Genomic DNA, 16,047 nt, shown 5'->3' on the forward strand with positions numbered 1-16,047 from the left:
TTATTATATGTAAGTACACTGGAGCTGTCTTCAGACACACCAGAAGAAGGCATCAGATCTCATTACAGATGGTTGTGAGCCACCATGTGGTTGCTGGGATTTGAACTCAGTCAGTGCTCTTAACTGCTGAGCCATCTCTCCAAACTGTAAGCAGTGCTCTTAACTAAAACATCTCTCTAGCTCCATAACTTATTTTATTTTTAGTTACCTGTGTGTGGGCATGCCCACGTGAAAGCTAGAGGGATGCAGTCACCTGGGACTGGGATTCCAGGGGGCTGTGAGCTTCCCCAGTGTGGGAGCTGGGGATTGAATTTGGGTCTTCTGGTAGAGTAGTCAGTGATAACTGCTGAGCCATCTCTCTAATCTGGACAGAGTGTTAATCAAATCACACATGTGCAATTAAGCGTAACAAAGACTGGGTCTTGAAGTTGAAAGAGAACGTACATCTCCCCGGTCTGGTGAGGAGAGAGTTCAATCTGAAGGCTGGCCAGTTCACTAAGCACAAACCGAGAGAAAATTTATCTGAGAAAGGAGCTTAGTTAGGCGGGAGATGCTGGCCACTGGTCAAGCTGCAGCTTTGCTTTGGAGATATAAACACTGGATTTGTGTCCTGACACTGCTGGAGAAAAAAGGGGTAGCAGTGGCAAATAACAGAAGAATGCCCATGAATGTTGAAAATAGCGGTGTTACTGGGTTGATGAGATGGCTCAGCAGGTAAGAGCACTGACTGCTCTTCCAAAGGTCCTGAGTTCAAATCCCAGCGGCCACATGGTGGCTCACAACCACCCTTAATGAGATCTGACGTCTTCTTCTGGTGCGTCTGAAGTCAGCTACAGTGCACTTATGTATAATAATAAATAAATCTTAAAAAGAACAGTGTTAGCAGAACTGAACAGCAGGGGATGGACAAGATACAGCTTGGTGGGCAATGAATGTGTAAGAGTAAGATGTAGGCAGGGCAAGACCATCAGGGCCCTATATGTCACATAGAGGGTTTTCTCTCCATCCTAAGAATACAGAAAGCATGAACAACTACAATCACAGGCTGTGGGGCTGGAGAGATGGCTCAGTGGTTAAGAGTGCTGGCTGTTCTTCCAGAGGTCCTGAGTTCAATTCCCAGGACTCCACGTGGCAGCTCACAACCATCTGTAATGGGTCTGATGCTGTCTTTTGGTGTGCAGAGAAATATATGTAAATACATCTTTACAATCACAGGCTGTGAGCAAATTTCTACTTCAGAATGACCCCACTGGGCTGGGAAGATGGATCTGCAATGTGCCTGTTCCTCATTGATTCTGGAGTTCATCAATCTGGCTAGGTTGACTGGTCAGGGAGCTTCCGGGATCCACCCCACATCAAGTGCGAAGATCACAGACACATGCTGCTCTACCTGGCTTTTATACTGTGCTGGGGATCCAAACTTAAGTCCTGATACTTGTGAGAGTCCCTGTCTGAAAAACAAAAGGGGTATGGGGAGCTGGGTGGTGATGGCACATGCCTTCATTCCCAGCACAGATATGATTCTGAGTTCGAGGCCAGCCTAGTCTACAGAATGAGTTCCAGGACAGCCAGGACCACACAGAGAAACCCTGTCTAGAAAGAAAGAAAGAAAGAAAGAAAGAAAGAAAGAAAGAAAGAAAGAAAGAAAGAAAGAAAGAGATGGAGGGGCCTAGAGAGCTAGCTCAGCAGATAACGGCTTGTTCGGCTCTTGCAGAGGGTCAGAACTCAGCTCTCAACACCCATGTCCAGGGACTTACGACAGCTAATAATTAAGTTCTAGGGGATCTGATACCCTTTCTTGGATTCTGCACACATATGTGCATGCATACACATACATCTTTTTAAGTGATGGAGATTATGAGAGCGATTCTGATTTACATCTCCTGTACATCTATCTGTAGGCGTTACATTAGCAATGGCACAAAAAGGTTGGAAGAAACTCTCCCCGTCACTGAAACCAGTTCTGACTCAGCAAAGTTGCCCCCATGATTGATGATTTGATCAGGTTTTGCTTTTTCACTGTTCTCTTTCATCAACAGAGGAAAATATTAGTAAAAATTCTTGTTACAATTGCACTCCTTGGTCACTTGTCCTCATTTTGGGAAGGGCTGGGAATGAGGTCTGGTGATGGAATTGTTGCTTAGAGCGTGCCACGTCTTGGATTCTATCCTCAACATGACATACACTATGACAACAATCAGTGGAAGGATGTATTTGGCCATCAGTCGTACAGAATTGGCTATTGTATATCTTCATTTCTTGGAATTGTGTATATCCATTCTTCATTTCAAATTCATGATGAGATTATGCTAATTATATACACACTCTTGTCTTCTCAAAGAATCAGTTGTTTTGGCACGGAAGAGCACACCTCAGGCTCTACAACCCATTTTCATGTAGTCATTCCACAGTTCATCGGATGCTAGGAAAGAGGATGCAGATGTAATGAAATGACTTGGCCAAGGTCACACACTCCAGGCAGCATGGACAGGACAAGACCCCGAGACAGTGCCAAGGTCCACGACCCTCTCCCAGGTCCAGACCCGGGTCCCGAGGCCTGCACTGCTCTACACAGGATGGTGGACAGGGCCCGGGCGCCCAGGAAGTGAAAAAGCAGGGGTCGGTGCCGGAGACCACGGAGGCCCCAGATGCAGCGGTCGGCCAATAGCTACCAGTGCCGAGAGAAACGTCAGGCAGAGTGGAGACCGACGCTTGCGTACCCTAGGGGAACGGGGCGGACCCTGGACAGGAAGTGACGTCTCGGGGCGGTCCTCGGCGGCAGCGCGCGGCCTGGGCTCGCGCTGGGCTCCGCGCGCCCCCCCCCCCCCCGCCCCCTCTATGAGGCAGAGGCCGCGGCGGCCGTTAGCGCTGTCGCTCCGGGGGCCGCGGCGGGCGGGGCTCCGGCGGGGCCCGGCCTAGTCCCCACCCAGCCCGGCTCCCAGCCGCCCGCCCTCCCTTCGCCACCCCGATGCAGGGGGCCGAGCTCCGGGACGGTGAGGCGGCGGCGGCGGCCGCTTCGTACCGGGTCCTGAGCCGCCTCCTCGGCTATGGAGAGGCCGCCCCCGAGCCAGGCCCGCCGCCGCCGCCGCCGCCCCCGGGCCACGGCCATGGCCCGTCGCCGCCACCACCCTTCCTCGCGCGGCCCGGCTCGCGGGGCGCCCGGCCGCCGCAGCTGATGGTGTTCCGCAACGTGGGGCGGCCGCCGGAGGAGGAGGACGCGGAGGCGGCCCGGGAGCCAGGACCCTCGGAACTGCTGTGTCCCCGGCACCGCTGCGCGCTGGATCCCAAGGCCCTCCCGCCGGGCTTGGCGCTCGAGCGGACCTGGGGTCCCGTGGCTGGACTAGAGGCGCAGCTGGCGGCCCTGGGGCTCGGACAGCCGGCGGGGCCGGGGATCAAGACTGCCGGCGGAGGCTGCTGTCCGTGCCCGTGTCCCCCGCAGCCGCCGCCGCCGCAACCCCCGCCGCCTGCTGCCGCCCCGCAGGCCGGGGAGGACCCGACGGAGACGAGCGACGCGCTGCTGGTTCTGGAAGGCTTGGAATCGGAGGCCGAGAGCCTGGAGACTAACAGCTGCTCGGAAGAGGAGCTCAGCAGCCCCGGCCGTGGAGGAGGAGGAGTGGGTGGCCGGCTGCTTCTGCAGCCTCCGGGTCCCGAACTACCCCCGGTGCCCTTTCCGCTGCAGGACTTGGTCCCTCCAGGGCGCTTGAGCCGAGGGGAGCAGCAGCAGCAACCTCCCCCACCGCCGCCGCCTCCCGGGCCCCTCCGGCCCCTCGCAGGCCCTTCTCGGAAGGGCTCCTTCAAAATCCGCCTCAGTCGCCTGTTTCGCACGAAGAGCTGTAACGGCGGCTCGGGCGGCGGGGATGGGACCGGCAAGAGGCCTTCGGGAGATCTGGCAGCTTCAGCTGCGAGCCTGACAGACATGGGAGGCTCAGCGGTCCGGGAGCTGGATTCGGGGAGGTGAGATTGGCTTGGGGGTTGGGGGTGGGCAGGCGACAAAGTTCCATTTCTTGTTTCATTTCCCTCGTTTTCCCCTACTGCCAACACGATACTGTTAGTTCTCGAGCTGTGGACTTCAGGAGGAAGCAGACACTTGGGATTAAAGGTGGTGACATCTCGCATTAGATCAGAGCTAATTGTGGAAACAGCTTTCAACTCTCGGAGAGTTCACACTCTGTGACACTTCTCAGTGGGTTAGCATCTCTTGCTGGGAATGATCTGAAACCCGGCCTCACCTTCCATCCCTTGTACCGGCCCCACTTTTTAAGCACCCCTCCCATGTCTGTTATTACTACCTTTGCTGGAGGTTGCTGGAAATGTGTGGCCTTGGGGCCGAAAAGCTGGTGTCAATCACCTGCCTGTTATTATCTTGATCATCTTGCTTGTTCTCTCAGTGCACCTGCCTTCACTCTCTTCGCAAGTACATGCTTGCAAATAGCCCGAGGAGTCTGGCCAGCAATTAGCTGGGCAGCTCCCTTCTTAATATTCTGGTTGTTCCTGGATATTTGCTGTCTAAAGCCTGTGTGCTGACCACTTTCTGAATGGCATTGTTCTTACTCTCTCACTTTCACACGGAGGTGAGAGTTCTAGGTGAGGTATACACAGTGACTTCTAGTCCAATTAATGGCAATTTCAAACTAAATGGTGAGTTGTTCCCCTGAATTTCTAAGAAGTGGCTAGACTTTTGACTGTCATAGTTCTGTAGTGTCAGTTTAGAAAGCTGTCAGCTTTTGCAGCCATGAATGAGTCTTACCTTGTGGTATAACTTTGTGAGTTGTAGTTCTGAATCTGTTTTAAACTTGAATTGGTGGCTTTTGTTTTGTTTAGTTTTTTTGTTAGACAAGGTTTTTATTATGTTGATCAGGCTTGCTTTTAATTCACTGTGTAGCAGACTGGTCTGGATCTCTTGCTCTTTCTTCCTACCTCCTCCCAAGGACCAGGCCTGCGGCCCCTGTGCCTGACTGAAATTGGTCTTGGTATGGTTTCTGTGATGTAGTCTTGAAACATACAGACAGTGACAGACCAAGCGCAAAGAGCAGATACATTGATAACTTTGTTGAGCACTAGAATCTTGGAGGGTAGGGGATGTTGAAAGATAAGTATATCTGGGCCCAATTTTATTTTTTTTTTTAAAGCTTCCTAGTTTACCCTCGTTCACAAACCACCCATTCTTGGACATGGATTTTCAAGGGAACTTGAATTCTCCAAGATAAAAGGTGTGGGCTTATTTTGGCTTTGTTGCCATTTCTGAACATCTGTGTCATGGGCCAAACCCAGATCCTTGCCTTGATTGTTGTCCCTGTGTCTACCCCTTTAGGTAGGGCCTGTTTTTATTAGTGTGTGTGTGTGAGAGAGAGAGAGAGAGAGAGAGAGAGAGAGAGAGAGAATGAATTACTGCTGAGAGCTTAGGTCTTGAAAAGTGTGTGGTTACTGAAACAATCCCCATCCCCCACAGTGGTAGGTTCTGTATTTGATGCTCCACTTGCCAATGTGGATGAAATTTGCACTAGCTGAGGGTGAGGGCAGGGTTGGAGCTGTGGATAATGGCATAGGATGGATTGATAATTTTCTTGTGGTTTGTCTTGCCTTTGTTCCACATTGACCAGGACTTGCTCTAAGATTCCCAAGACGACAAGTATGAGGTGTGGCGTGAAATTAGCTGCTGCGTCTAATAGATTAGGAAGTGGAAAAGGCATATACCATTGTATGGTGTTTTGCCTTGGAAGCAGAATTTAATGGCCATTGGCTGCTCTGTCACCAACCCTTACTCTAAGCACAATACAGATTTCTGCTGCAGAGCAAATCAGGCTGCGCCTCTGCAAAGACGCGTTGTTCAGGGCAGTGAAGAAATACAGTTCTTGGTCCAAGAGCTTTTTCGGATGGATTGGAGAAGAGCTAGGTATCTGTGTGTAAACATTTTGGTTGACTGCTATTTGGAGGCAGCATGCTGTATAGAGAATTAGGAAAGTCTGGATTCTTTCTGTCTGGAAGTTGAGCATTAGCTGTGGTATGGAGGGCAGACTTGTCATCTTTGTCCTCCCCTTTCATTTGTGAAGTGGGATAGCTGTGACTTGTCCTGTTCATGTCCTTACAGGAGTAGAGGGAAGATGTGAAAACTGTATGGAATATTTTATGCTTTTTGGAGGAGAAGTTCTAAGATTGAATTGGGTCTTTTTTCTGTGCTGAGCCTTGGTGCTGCTTGCTGTCTTCTCCACACTTACTCTGTGCCAGTCTTCCTGGCAGCCTCTAGGCTGTGAGAACTGTGGTAAGTCTGGCCAGGGTAGTTGTGATTTCTGTAGATCTGTGTCTCCTAAGCATGTCCTCTCATGTTGGGAAGAGCAGTGGCTTGGAGTTTGCACTTGGTCTCTGGCTTTAAATGGTGGCACCTGAAGCTCTGAGGAGACTCAGCCCTTTGCCAGTTAAGAGGCTTCTGTGTCTGAGCTGCTTGAAGGTAATTATGGGCTCTGCTGTCTTTGCTATGTAATTTGGGGCATTTACGGTAGCCTCTAGGCATAATTCTCTCTGCTCTGCTCAGCATCTACCTTTCCCATCTTTGTGGTTCCCACAGCTATCGATTTCGATGGGATGTTCCTAACAGTCATTTTTATAAGGCTTAGCAGTGGACCAGGCAGTGGTGGCACACGCCTTTAATCCCAGCACTTGGGAGGCAGAGGCAGGAGGATTTCGGAGTTCGAGGCCAGCCTGGTCTACAGAGTAAGTTCCAGGACAGCCAGGGCTACACAGAGAAACCCTGTCTCAACAAAAACAAAACAAAACAAAAAACAAAAGGCTTAGCAGTGGATGTTTCTTAAGTAGAACTGCCTAGCTATACACGTCCTAAGAGTAGTAAGGAGGTCTGGGGGGGACTGGAGATGGCTTAGAAGATGTGAACACTTGCTGATCTTGTAGAAGCCCAGCATTTGATTCCCCCCCACACAGATTGGGCATCCAGGTCAGTAGCTCCTGACCATCTGTAACTCCACCTTCAGGGAAATCAAATGTCTTTTTTTGATCTCAGTAGGCATATGTATACACATCTACACACACACACACACACACACACACACGTATACACATCCACACACACATGTATACACATCCACACACACACATACATATATACACATCTACACACACATGTATACACATACACACACACACACACACACACTATAAATCTTTAAAAGCAAAAGAGTAGTATGAGGGTCAGCAAGATAAATCAACAGATAAAGGTGTTTGCTGCAAAGCTGAAGACTTGAGTCTGAGCCAGTTTGCGACTCCTGTGATGGAAGGGGAGCACTGACCTCTGACCTCCACGTGACTGCACCCACCCCCAGTTTCTTTTTTTTTGTTTGTTTGTTTTCAAGACAGGGTTTCTCTGTATAGCCCTGGCTGTCCTGGAACTCACTCTGTAGACCAGGCTGGCCTTGAACTCAGAAATCCGCCTGCCTCTGCCTCCCAAGTGCTGGGATTAAAGGCCCCAATTTCTTAAAAATAAATAAATGTAGCTGGACATGGTGGTACACATACCATTAATCCCATCACCCAGGAGGCAGAGATGAGCAGATCTCTGTGTTGGAGGACAGCTTGGTCTATATAACAAGTTCCAGGCTAGCCAGAAATACATAGAAAGATCCTGTTTCAAATGTTTCTTCTATTAAAAAAATAATAGTATGAGTTCACTCTGAGAACTCTAAAGTGAAGGAGGATTGAGCCTGCCAGCTAATCAGCTTTCTGTTCCTGCGAGCTGGGCGAGGCCTTGTACCACACATATGTCAAAATTCAGAAAGCTGGGCTTCATGCCTGCCGGCCTGGCTATAATATATAACTTTGCTATTTCAGGAAGAACAGTGGAGTTCCCTTGTCTGTTTCACATATGTTGAGCTGATTGTCTCCCTTCAGAGTCGGTGAGACTCGCACGTATCTGCCCTGTGGAGTCATCACATAATACACACTCGGTTGGGAATAGATGCCTTGCTCAGGGCTTGTCTACTGAGCTTGACAGTTGAGGCTGTTCTTGGCCGTCTCCATGGTTGTGCAGTGGAGAAATGGAAGTAGTTCTGTAGTGATTTTTGATTTGTTTGCGGGAAAAAAGGTGCAATTCTGGATGGTAAGGCTGCTTTGGCATGAGTTTGGGGCCCTGCTGTCGTGGGTAGACTTGGCCGACAGCAGTAACTTACTGTTTCTTTGGGTCTTGGGGGCTGGGGGGAAGGGTGTGTTTTACTGCTGTTATTTTATTTCTTTTTCTTTTTCTTTTTGGTTTTTCGAGACAGGGTTTCTCTATGTAGCCTTGACTGTCCTGGAATTCACTTTGTAGACCAGGCTGGCCTCGAACTCAGAAATCCGCCTGCCTCTGCCTCCCGAGTGCTGGGATAAAAGGCATGCGCCACCACTGCCCGGCTGTTATTTTATTTCTTTATTCTTACTTTTGGTTTTATTAAACAAGATTTAAAATGTGTATGTCTGTATGTCCTTGCACACATATGTAGGTGCCTGATGAGGTTAGACGAGGACATTGGATCCCATAGGTAGGTCTGGTATTTCAGGCAGTTGTGAGCCTAACTTGGGTGCTGGAACCAAACTCGTATCCTCTGGAAGGAGCAGCAAGTAACAGCTGATCCAGCCTTACATCCTTAGCCCCTTGTCTTTTTCTACCCCCACCCCCCTACCCAGTCCTTTTGAGATACCGTCTTACCATGCAGTCTGGACTAGCCAAGTTATCTTCCTGTCTCAGCTTCCTGAGCTCTGAGGTTATAGATGTGTATACCGTTATGCCTGGTCTTGTACAGCCCAGCATGGCTTCAGACTTACTCTGATATGCTCCAGGCTAGTCTTGAACTGAATCTCCTGCTTCCACCTCCCAAGTGCTGGAATCACAGGCATGTGTGGACGTTTCAGCCAGACTCAAAGGGGTCTTGAGTCACGACATGGCATGCTGAAAGCAAGGTGATACTGTCATGTGGTAAGCTGTGTTTGGGTTTTTGTCTCATGTTCTATTGGCCTTTCAAACTATCTTCTTACACACTGCTTGTGGTTGTCAGCTCTCACAGAATAAGTTCCTTGGCTTTAAATTTTTTGTCTATCCAGTTGATTCTTGTGCCTTTAACATTCTTGCCAGTGTCATTCCTGAGGTTTTTGGATTAGACTGTGGCCCTTGGCTTTTCCCCAGGAGTTCCTCCTCTGTCGGTTTTGTAGTCGGTTTACAACAGAGTTTTGGATCTGACCTTGCTGCACAGATGTCTGTGTATTGGAAGTAAAAATGAACACATGGTTTTTGTGCCTGTAGCACATGAACAGACACTGGCTGTGACGTGCTGGAAATGGCACAGGCTGCCTGACTTGGCACTGAGTGCCTTAGCAGGGGCAAAGGTGTTTTGGAGCCGCACTAGTGTTTGGGCATCATAGTTTGGAAGGTGCCTTAGGAAAGGATACATGTAAGTTTTAGGGATAAAGGGATTTATGGATAGGAGTGGTATACAGTATTGTTTGTATTTTAGGTTCCAAGGACTTTGAAAACTGGCCAGCGGTTACATCTATGTGCTATTGTTCTGTTTAGTCTATCACTTCTAACTCCATTTATCTCATTAATCTGTTGCAACGCAGAAAATTTGCAGAGTGGAAATGGATAGTGGTGTTCTCTTACCTACAGTTCAGGCAGTGACATGACTGACTCAAAGGACCTCTGTGTAAAGTCCCAGTGACTTGAGTCATAACCTATCAAACCCTTCTTAGCCTACCTCTCCAGGAAGTCTGTTCTAAGATGAAAGTGGCCCACTGGCAAAGTTAAAGTACTTTAACTTTTACCCCAGTGTTTTTCAAGTTGATGTGGGACGTTATTACTAATTCATGAATATAGTAGGGAGGGTTAATTTGAAATGTTCATTTGGGCTAGGGATGTAGCTTAATTGGTAGAGTGCTTGTCTAGATTGCTCAGAGCCCTGGGTTAAATTCCCAGCACTGCCAAATATGTGTATTTGGAGGCCTGGATGTACATAGCTTAGTTGGTAGAGTGCTTACCTTTAATGAATGAAGCCTTGAGTTTAATCCCCAGCACTTCATAAACCAAGCATGTTGCACTTCATAATGTGTATTGTGGTACGTGCTTGTAACCCTAGCACTGAGGAGATCAGGCAGGAGGGTCCGAAGTAATTTAGGAATGAGGTTTTTTTTTTAAAGATTTATTTATTATTATACATAAGTACACTGTAATTGTCTTCAGACACCAGAAGAAAGTGTCAGATCTCATTACGGGTGGTTGTGAGCCACCTTGTGGTTGCTGGGATTTGAACTCAAAGACCTTTGGAAGAGCAGTCAGTGCTCTTACCTGCTGAACCATTTCGCCAGCCCAAAGTTTTTTTTTTTTTTTTAAGATTTATTTATTAATTTTATTTATGTGAGTACACTGTAGCTGTCTTCAGACACATCAGTAGAGAGCCTTATTACGGACGGTTCTGAGCCACCATGTGGTTGCTGGGATTTGAACTCAGGACCTTTAGGAAGAGCAGTCAGTGCTCTTAACCGCTGAGCTATCTCTCCAGCCCAGGAATGAGGTTTTTTTTTTTTAATTTTTTAAAGATTTATTTATTTTATATGAGTACACTATAGCTGTCTTCAGACACACCAGAAGAGAGCATCGGATCTCATTATAGATGGTTGTAATGAGCCACCATGTGGTTGCTGGGAATTGAACTCAGGACCTCTGGAAGAGCAGTCAGTGCTCTTAACCGCTGAGCCATCTTGCCAGCCTAGGAATGAGTTGTTATCATCCTAGATATTTACTATATATTAAAGAGGATAGAAAGTATCTGTACTAAAGTAATAAATACACCCCCAGGCTCTCACCATTAGGCTTAGTAAGTAGGCACAGCATCATCTGTACTTTGTCTGGACGCTGAGCATTGCTTTCCCCAGCATGTTTTGTCCCCAGGTCACTGCCACTCTCAGTTCTGTGTCATTACTGCACTGTTCTGTTTCTCAGCCATTTAGACAGACTTCTAGGTAGTCAGGGAGTGACCGACATCACAGTGCTCCCAGGGTCCTTGAGGGAGAAGCTGGCCTTTCAGTTAAGCAGAGTCTCCCCGAGAAAGAGGGAGGTACACAGAGTTGTTGTCAGCCATGCAGCCCTTGCAGCTTTACCTTCACCTGTTAGCATCAAGCCAGCCATCTTTGCCAAGAAAAACCATCTAGTAGTTTCAGATGATTTGGCCTGGGTTTAAATTCAGATTTTCTTTTTCTAGATCCTAGAAACTCTGATTTTTCTTCTTTAAAATGCCGGGGTGGGGTGGGGTGGGAGTGGGAGAGAAGATGAGCTCTAGTGAGAGGCCCCCGCAAGACTGTGCTTGGCTACTGCCCTTCCTCAGAGCTTGGCACGGGGACACTCGTCCCCGCACGGGCAGATGGCAGAGTGATGCAGTTTCCTTTGAGAAGAGGCAAACTGCCAAATGGCTGAGGTGTGAACCTTTTGAAGGCCAGTGCTTTGGGTTGCTACTTGCTGAGTTTAATGTTGTACCCACAAGTTATCAAATAAACTGAGCTTGGAAGCTGCTCAGCTGCTCTGAGTTCATGTCCAGTGGGCATGACTTTCCTCTGGGCTGTCTGTCGGCACTAAGCTGTGGTCGTGAGCAACTTTTATGCATGGAGGCCATGTGTAGCTGTAGCTTGTTGTGAATGTGGCCATGTCCGCTGTGTGCGCTGTGGGTGTATTCAGGTTGGATTGTCAGACCTCTTAGAAAGGAGCTGCCCGAGGTTCATCTCTTTCTGTGAGACAGAGTTTCTGTAGCTGTGGCCAGCCTGGGACTCATTCTATAGACTAGGCTCACAGATTTCTGTCTCTGTGTCACTGAAGGTGCATGGGTTTTTTATTTTTGTTTTTGTTTTTTTCCTTTTTCTTCTTTTTGAGTTGTGTTGTTATGCAGCCCAGGCTAGACCTTGAACTGGAGGTAGTCCTGCTTCTGTTTCCCAAGTGCCAGCCGGGACTAAGTACACAGCGCCACATCCAGTTCCCAGCTTTCTGACCAAACTCCTCCTAGTCTGGTTTTGAAATTGTGTTTTGGGAAGCTCAGGCGTCTATATTAAAACATAAAGCTGGAGTGGGAGAGATGGCTTGCGTTAGGAGCACATGACCCAAGTTCACTTCCCAGCACCCAACCAGGAATATTATGATTCCCTGGAACTCCAGCTCCAGGGCGTCTGCCATCTCTGGCCTCCAGTGATACCTGTACTTACACGTGCAGACACACACAGACACTTACACATAATTAAGGTGAATGAAATTTCATCTAAAACAGTTAAAAATGTAAATCCGGGCCTACTAACAGGGACTCTCGGTCCCACTTCGTGAGAGGTGGAGGCAAAGACGGCCATGATCATCTTCAGCTGCTGAGTGGGTTAGAGGCTAGCCTGGGCCTCGGGAAATTCTGTTTCAAACAAAACAAAAAGCATAAATATGGTTTATGGTTGCTGGGAATTGAACTCGGGACCTCTGGAAGAGCAACCCATGCTTTTAACCGCTGAGCCACCTCTCCAGTCTGGCCTAACTGATTTTTGACAAATGTATGTAGTCATCAGAACTTACCCTCACCCTTTGTGAGCATGAGCCTGTTTCCACCTCTTCAGTAAGATCCTTGTCATCTTGAGGTGAATAAAAACATGTTTCAACACATTTCTGGCTGGAAAGTCTGTGTTGGCAGCTTTTGTTCTTCATTGTTTGTTGAAAAACTGCTTGAAACAGATAAGTTGTTACCTTGGTGTGTAGTGGAAAGTGGTTTCTGGAGAACGGGAAAGCCGAGCTGTGTGACTCGGGACCTGGGGAGGGTATACTTGGGTGCGGGGCAGAGCTACCCTAAGACAACCCTGTTAGCCATGGCCAAGCTCACCTTTCAGGGCCATGGGCAGAGAGGTGTTCGTGATTGAAGATGGCAGCGTATCCTTTAGTGCCCTTCTCCAGCCAGGCTATGCTCCCTGGCTCCTGACTCCTGTGGAACCGTCCTGAGCACAGGCCCTTGCTCCAGGTTGGCAGCTGCTCAGGCCTGAAGCCTTTGGCTGGCTTTCAGATGAAGATCAACTCTACATGCAACTGTGGTCCTCGTGAAGTCGACTTAGTGAGTGATGACCACTCACGGTATTTGACTCCTCTGCGCTGGGCATGTCAGGACCACGGGATTGTTACGGCAACTAGTGGAGGCTGGTGAGCTTAGTAGCCAAATCTATTTAAAGAGTTGCCTGAATTATTTCATTCTCCTTTCAATTTCAGGCTTTAGTACAGAAGCGTTGCCAATGTCTGTAATAGAGGGTTTGCTTTGTGTTCAGGACGTTTGGAATCCGTGTCCTAGTGATGTAAGTGCATGTCTGTTCATTTCCCCAGGAAACCCAGGTTGACAAGAACTCAAAGTGCCTTTTCCCCGGTCTCCTTCAGCCCCCTGTTCACAGGTAAGGACCCTGTCTTTCTCTCTACTCTGACAACTGAAAGTGGGGGTGTCCTGAGACCTCGCAGCAAATACCCTTGCATGGCATTGCTGGGGGAGCTTTGGTCTCCTCTCCTCTCTGGCTGTCTACAATAGTTTCCTTCATCCCATGCCCCTGGGTTTGGGGAGGTTTCCTGGCATGTGGAGTGTGTGCTTTGATTTCAGATCCATTACACTGGAAGGTAAAGGCTGCTTGGTAATAGGGTAGTCCTAGCAGTTACATAGTTCAGGGTTATTACATATAAATTAAAGGCAGGAATTACTAAGATACAAGCTTGCAGTGCATAAAATACTCTCCTGAAGTCGTAATTCCTGTCCCAGCTTCCAAGGAAGTTCATAGATTATCTAATGAAAGTGACCTGTCTGGTCTAGTTTAAAGACTTAGGGCACAGGGACTACGTGCATGTACTCTTGTCCTCTCCCATTTTAGGGGCTGGCCGGTGCTGGCAGCTGTTAGTGCCCTTCACTGTGTCTAATTTAAGGCTGTTCTCTCGAAGCAGGTGTCTTAGTCAGGGTTTCTATTCCTGCACAAACATCATGACCAAGAAGCAAGTTGGGGAGGAAAGGGTTTATTCGGCTTACAATTCCACACTGCTGCTCATCACCAAAGGAATTCAGGTCTGGAACTCAAGCAGGTCAGGGAGCAGGAGCTGATGCAGAAGCCATGGAGGGATGCTCTTTACTGGCTTGCTTCCCCTGACTTGCTCAGCCTGCTCTCTTTTTTTTTTTTTTTTTTTTTTTTTTTTTTTTGGTTTTTCGAGACAGGGTTTCTCTGTGTAGCCCTGGCTGTCCTGGAACTCACTTTGTAGACCAGGCTGGCCTCGAACTCAGAAATCCGCCTGCCTCTGCCTCCCAAGTGCTGGGATTAAAGGCGTGCGCCACCACGCCCGGCCAGCCTGCTCTCTTATAGAACCAAGACTACCAGCCCAGAGATGGTCCCACCCACAAGGGGCCTTTCCCCCTTGATCACTAATTGAGAAAATGCCTTACAGTTGGATCTCATGGAGGCATTTCCTCAANTGAAGCTCCTTTCTCTGTGATAACTCCAGCTGTGTCAAGTTGACACAAAACTAGCCAGTACAGCAGGGAACACAGTTGCTAAAGTAAGATGGCTTGAGTGTCTTGGAAATGGGCCACTGCCTTACCATCTCAAGTTATAGGAAACTCTTCAGAGAGGTACCTGTTCTGTCAGACATGTGTAAAGCTCCTGCTTGGGCAGACACTATGAAGGCCTTCCACTTTGTCTCAGTCTGAGAAGGGCTTTACAAAGTAGCCTTTTGGTTGGGTGTGGTAGCCTACCCTGTAATTCCACCACTTGGGGGTCAGAGGGAGGAGGACTGCAGAGTTAAAGCAGAGAGTTCAGGCCAATCAGAGCTATATAGTGAGACCCCACCTAAAAAACTAACTAATTAACCAAATTTAAAATGCTAATCTTTAACTCCTTTGGATATTATGGCCCTTACAAAGGTGATTTTAAAGAATCATAATTTAGAATTGTCATTTCTAGGCCAGTGGCTCCCCAGCTGTATAGGTTCCAGTGAGTTGTTAAAATAAACGACATCTTATAGACATTTACTGTAGTGGGTTCCCATAAGCAGAATTGCTCATCTTATTAGCTACATACTTTTCTAGTTAATAGTAGTTTCCTCTTTAGGAACATATAGATTTTAGTTTCAGGTTAAGGCAGAGCCTTAGTATCTATAAGTGATATCCTAGGCTTTCTATCATGGATTCCTGTCCATGCCTGTTGAACACTCACTATTCAAGGCAGTGAGGCTGACAGCAGACCATGGCCTGCTTCCTAGAACTTCCACAGGTGACTTTAGTTTTGTTTAAGGTCCAAGTGGGCTTCAAATGTGTAGCAAAGACTGGCCTTGAACTCCTCCCATTTCTATCCCCTTACTGTTTGGTTTAAAGGAGCACACTGCCATGCTACCAGCAGTTTTTTCTCTTCAGACATTTAATGCGTGTGCATGCATATGTGTAGGTCACAACACATATGTGGGGAAGCCAGAGGACAGTTGAAGGAGTTGAACTTGGAGCTTCTGGTTTGGAGGCAAGCACTTTGTATGCCAAGCCTCCTCCCTGGCCCTTCCTCTTGGCTGTTAACGTATTCTGGTCTTACATTCGTCATGTCCATATGGCAGAACGCAAACCACTTGCCTTGCTCCACCCTGGCATGAAAGTCTGCAAAGACAGTTTGGTTTTATTTGATACAAAAAGATTCCTTTTCAGAATTAGAGCCCCTGTTCAAGGTAAGTCAGTACCAGAAAGAGCACTGAACGGCTTTCTCACTGTCGGGCCAAGCTAATGCTTTTCTCCTAAGTAAACCTGGCCCTTAGGATGGTAAAGAAAAGATAGCACTTTTATTTTATTTTAAAGAATTTTATTCTATGTGTATGAGTATTTTGTCTACATGTATATCTGTGTGCCACTTATATGCCTGGTGTCTGGAGACTACAAGTGGCCAGCAGATGTCCTGGAATTGTAGTTATAGATGGTTGTGAGCTGCTGTGTGGGTGCTGAGAACCAGACCTTGGTCCTTTGGAAGAGTGACCAATGCTTTTAACCCCTGAGCCATTTCTCCAAC

The 16,047-nt window shown here is 48.0% G+C and overlaps 1 protein-coding gene across 2 annotated transcripts in view; it reads left to right on the top strand.

Annotated features, from left to right (window-relative positions):
* The first annotated feature begins 2,829 nt into the window (after positions 1 to 2,829).
* Socs7 (suppressor of cytokine signaling 7) overlaps positions 2,830 to 16,047 on the top strand; it is a 36,104-nt gene continuing 22,886 nt past the window's right edge. Inside the window, exons 1-2 of one of the 2 annotated variants that reach the window (XM_021176739.2) lie at positions 2,830 to 3,954; positions 13,358 to 13,422. In XM_021176739.2, the coding sequence (XP_021032398.1) occupies positions 2,969 to 3,954; positions 13,358 to 13,422 (1,051 nt within the window). In that variant the 5' untranslated portion in view covers positions 2,830 to 2,968. The remainder of the gene's footprint in view (positions 3,955 to 13,357; positions 13,423 to 16,047) is intronic. The other variant, XM_029483627.1, reaches the window with a different exon arrangement.

Source organism: Mus caroli, chromosome 11 (genome assembly GCF_900094665.2).
Source record: "Mus caroli chromosome 11, CAROLI_EIJ_v1.1, whole genome shotgun sequence".
In the NCBI taxonomy this organism is placed as follows: Eukaryota; Metazoa; Chordata; class Mammalia; order Rodentia; family Muridae; genus Mus; species Mus caroli.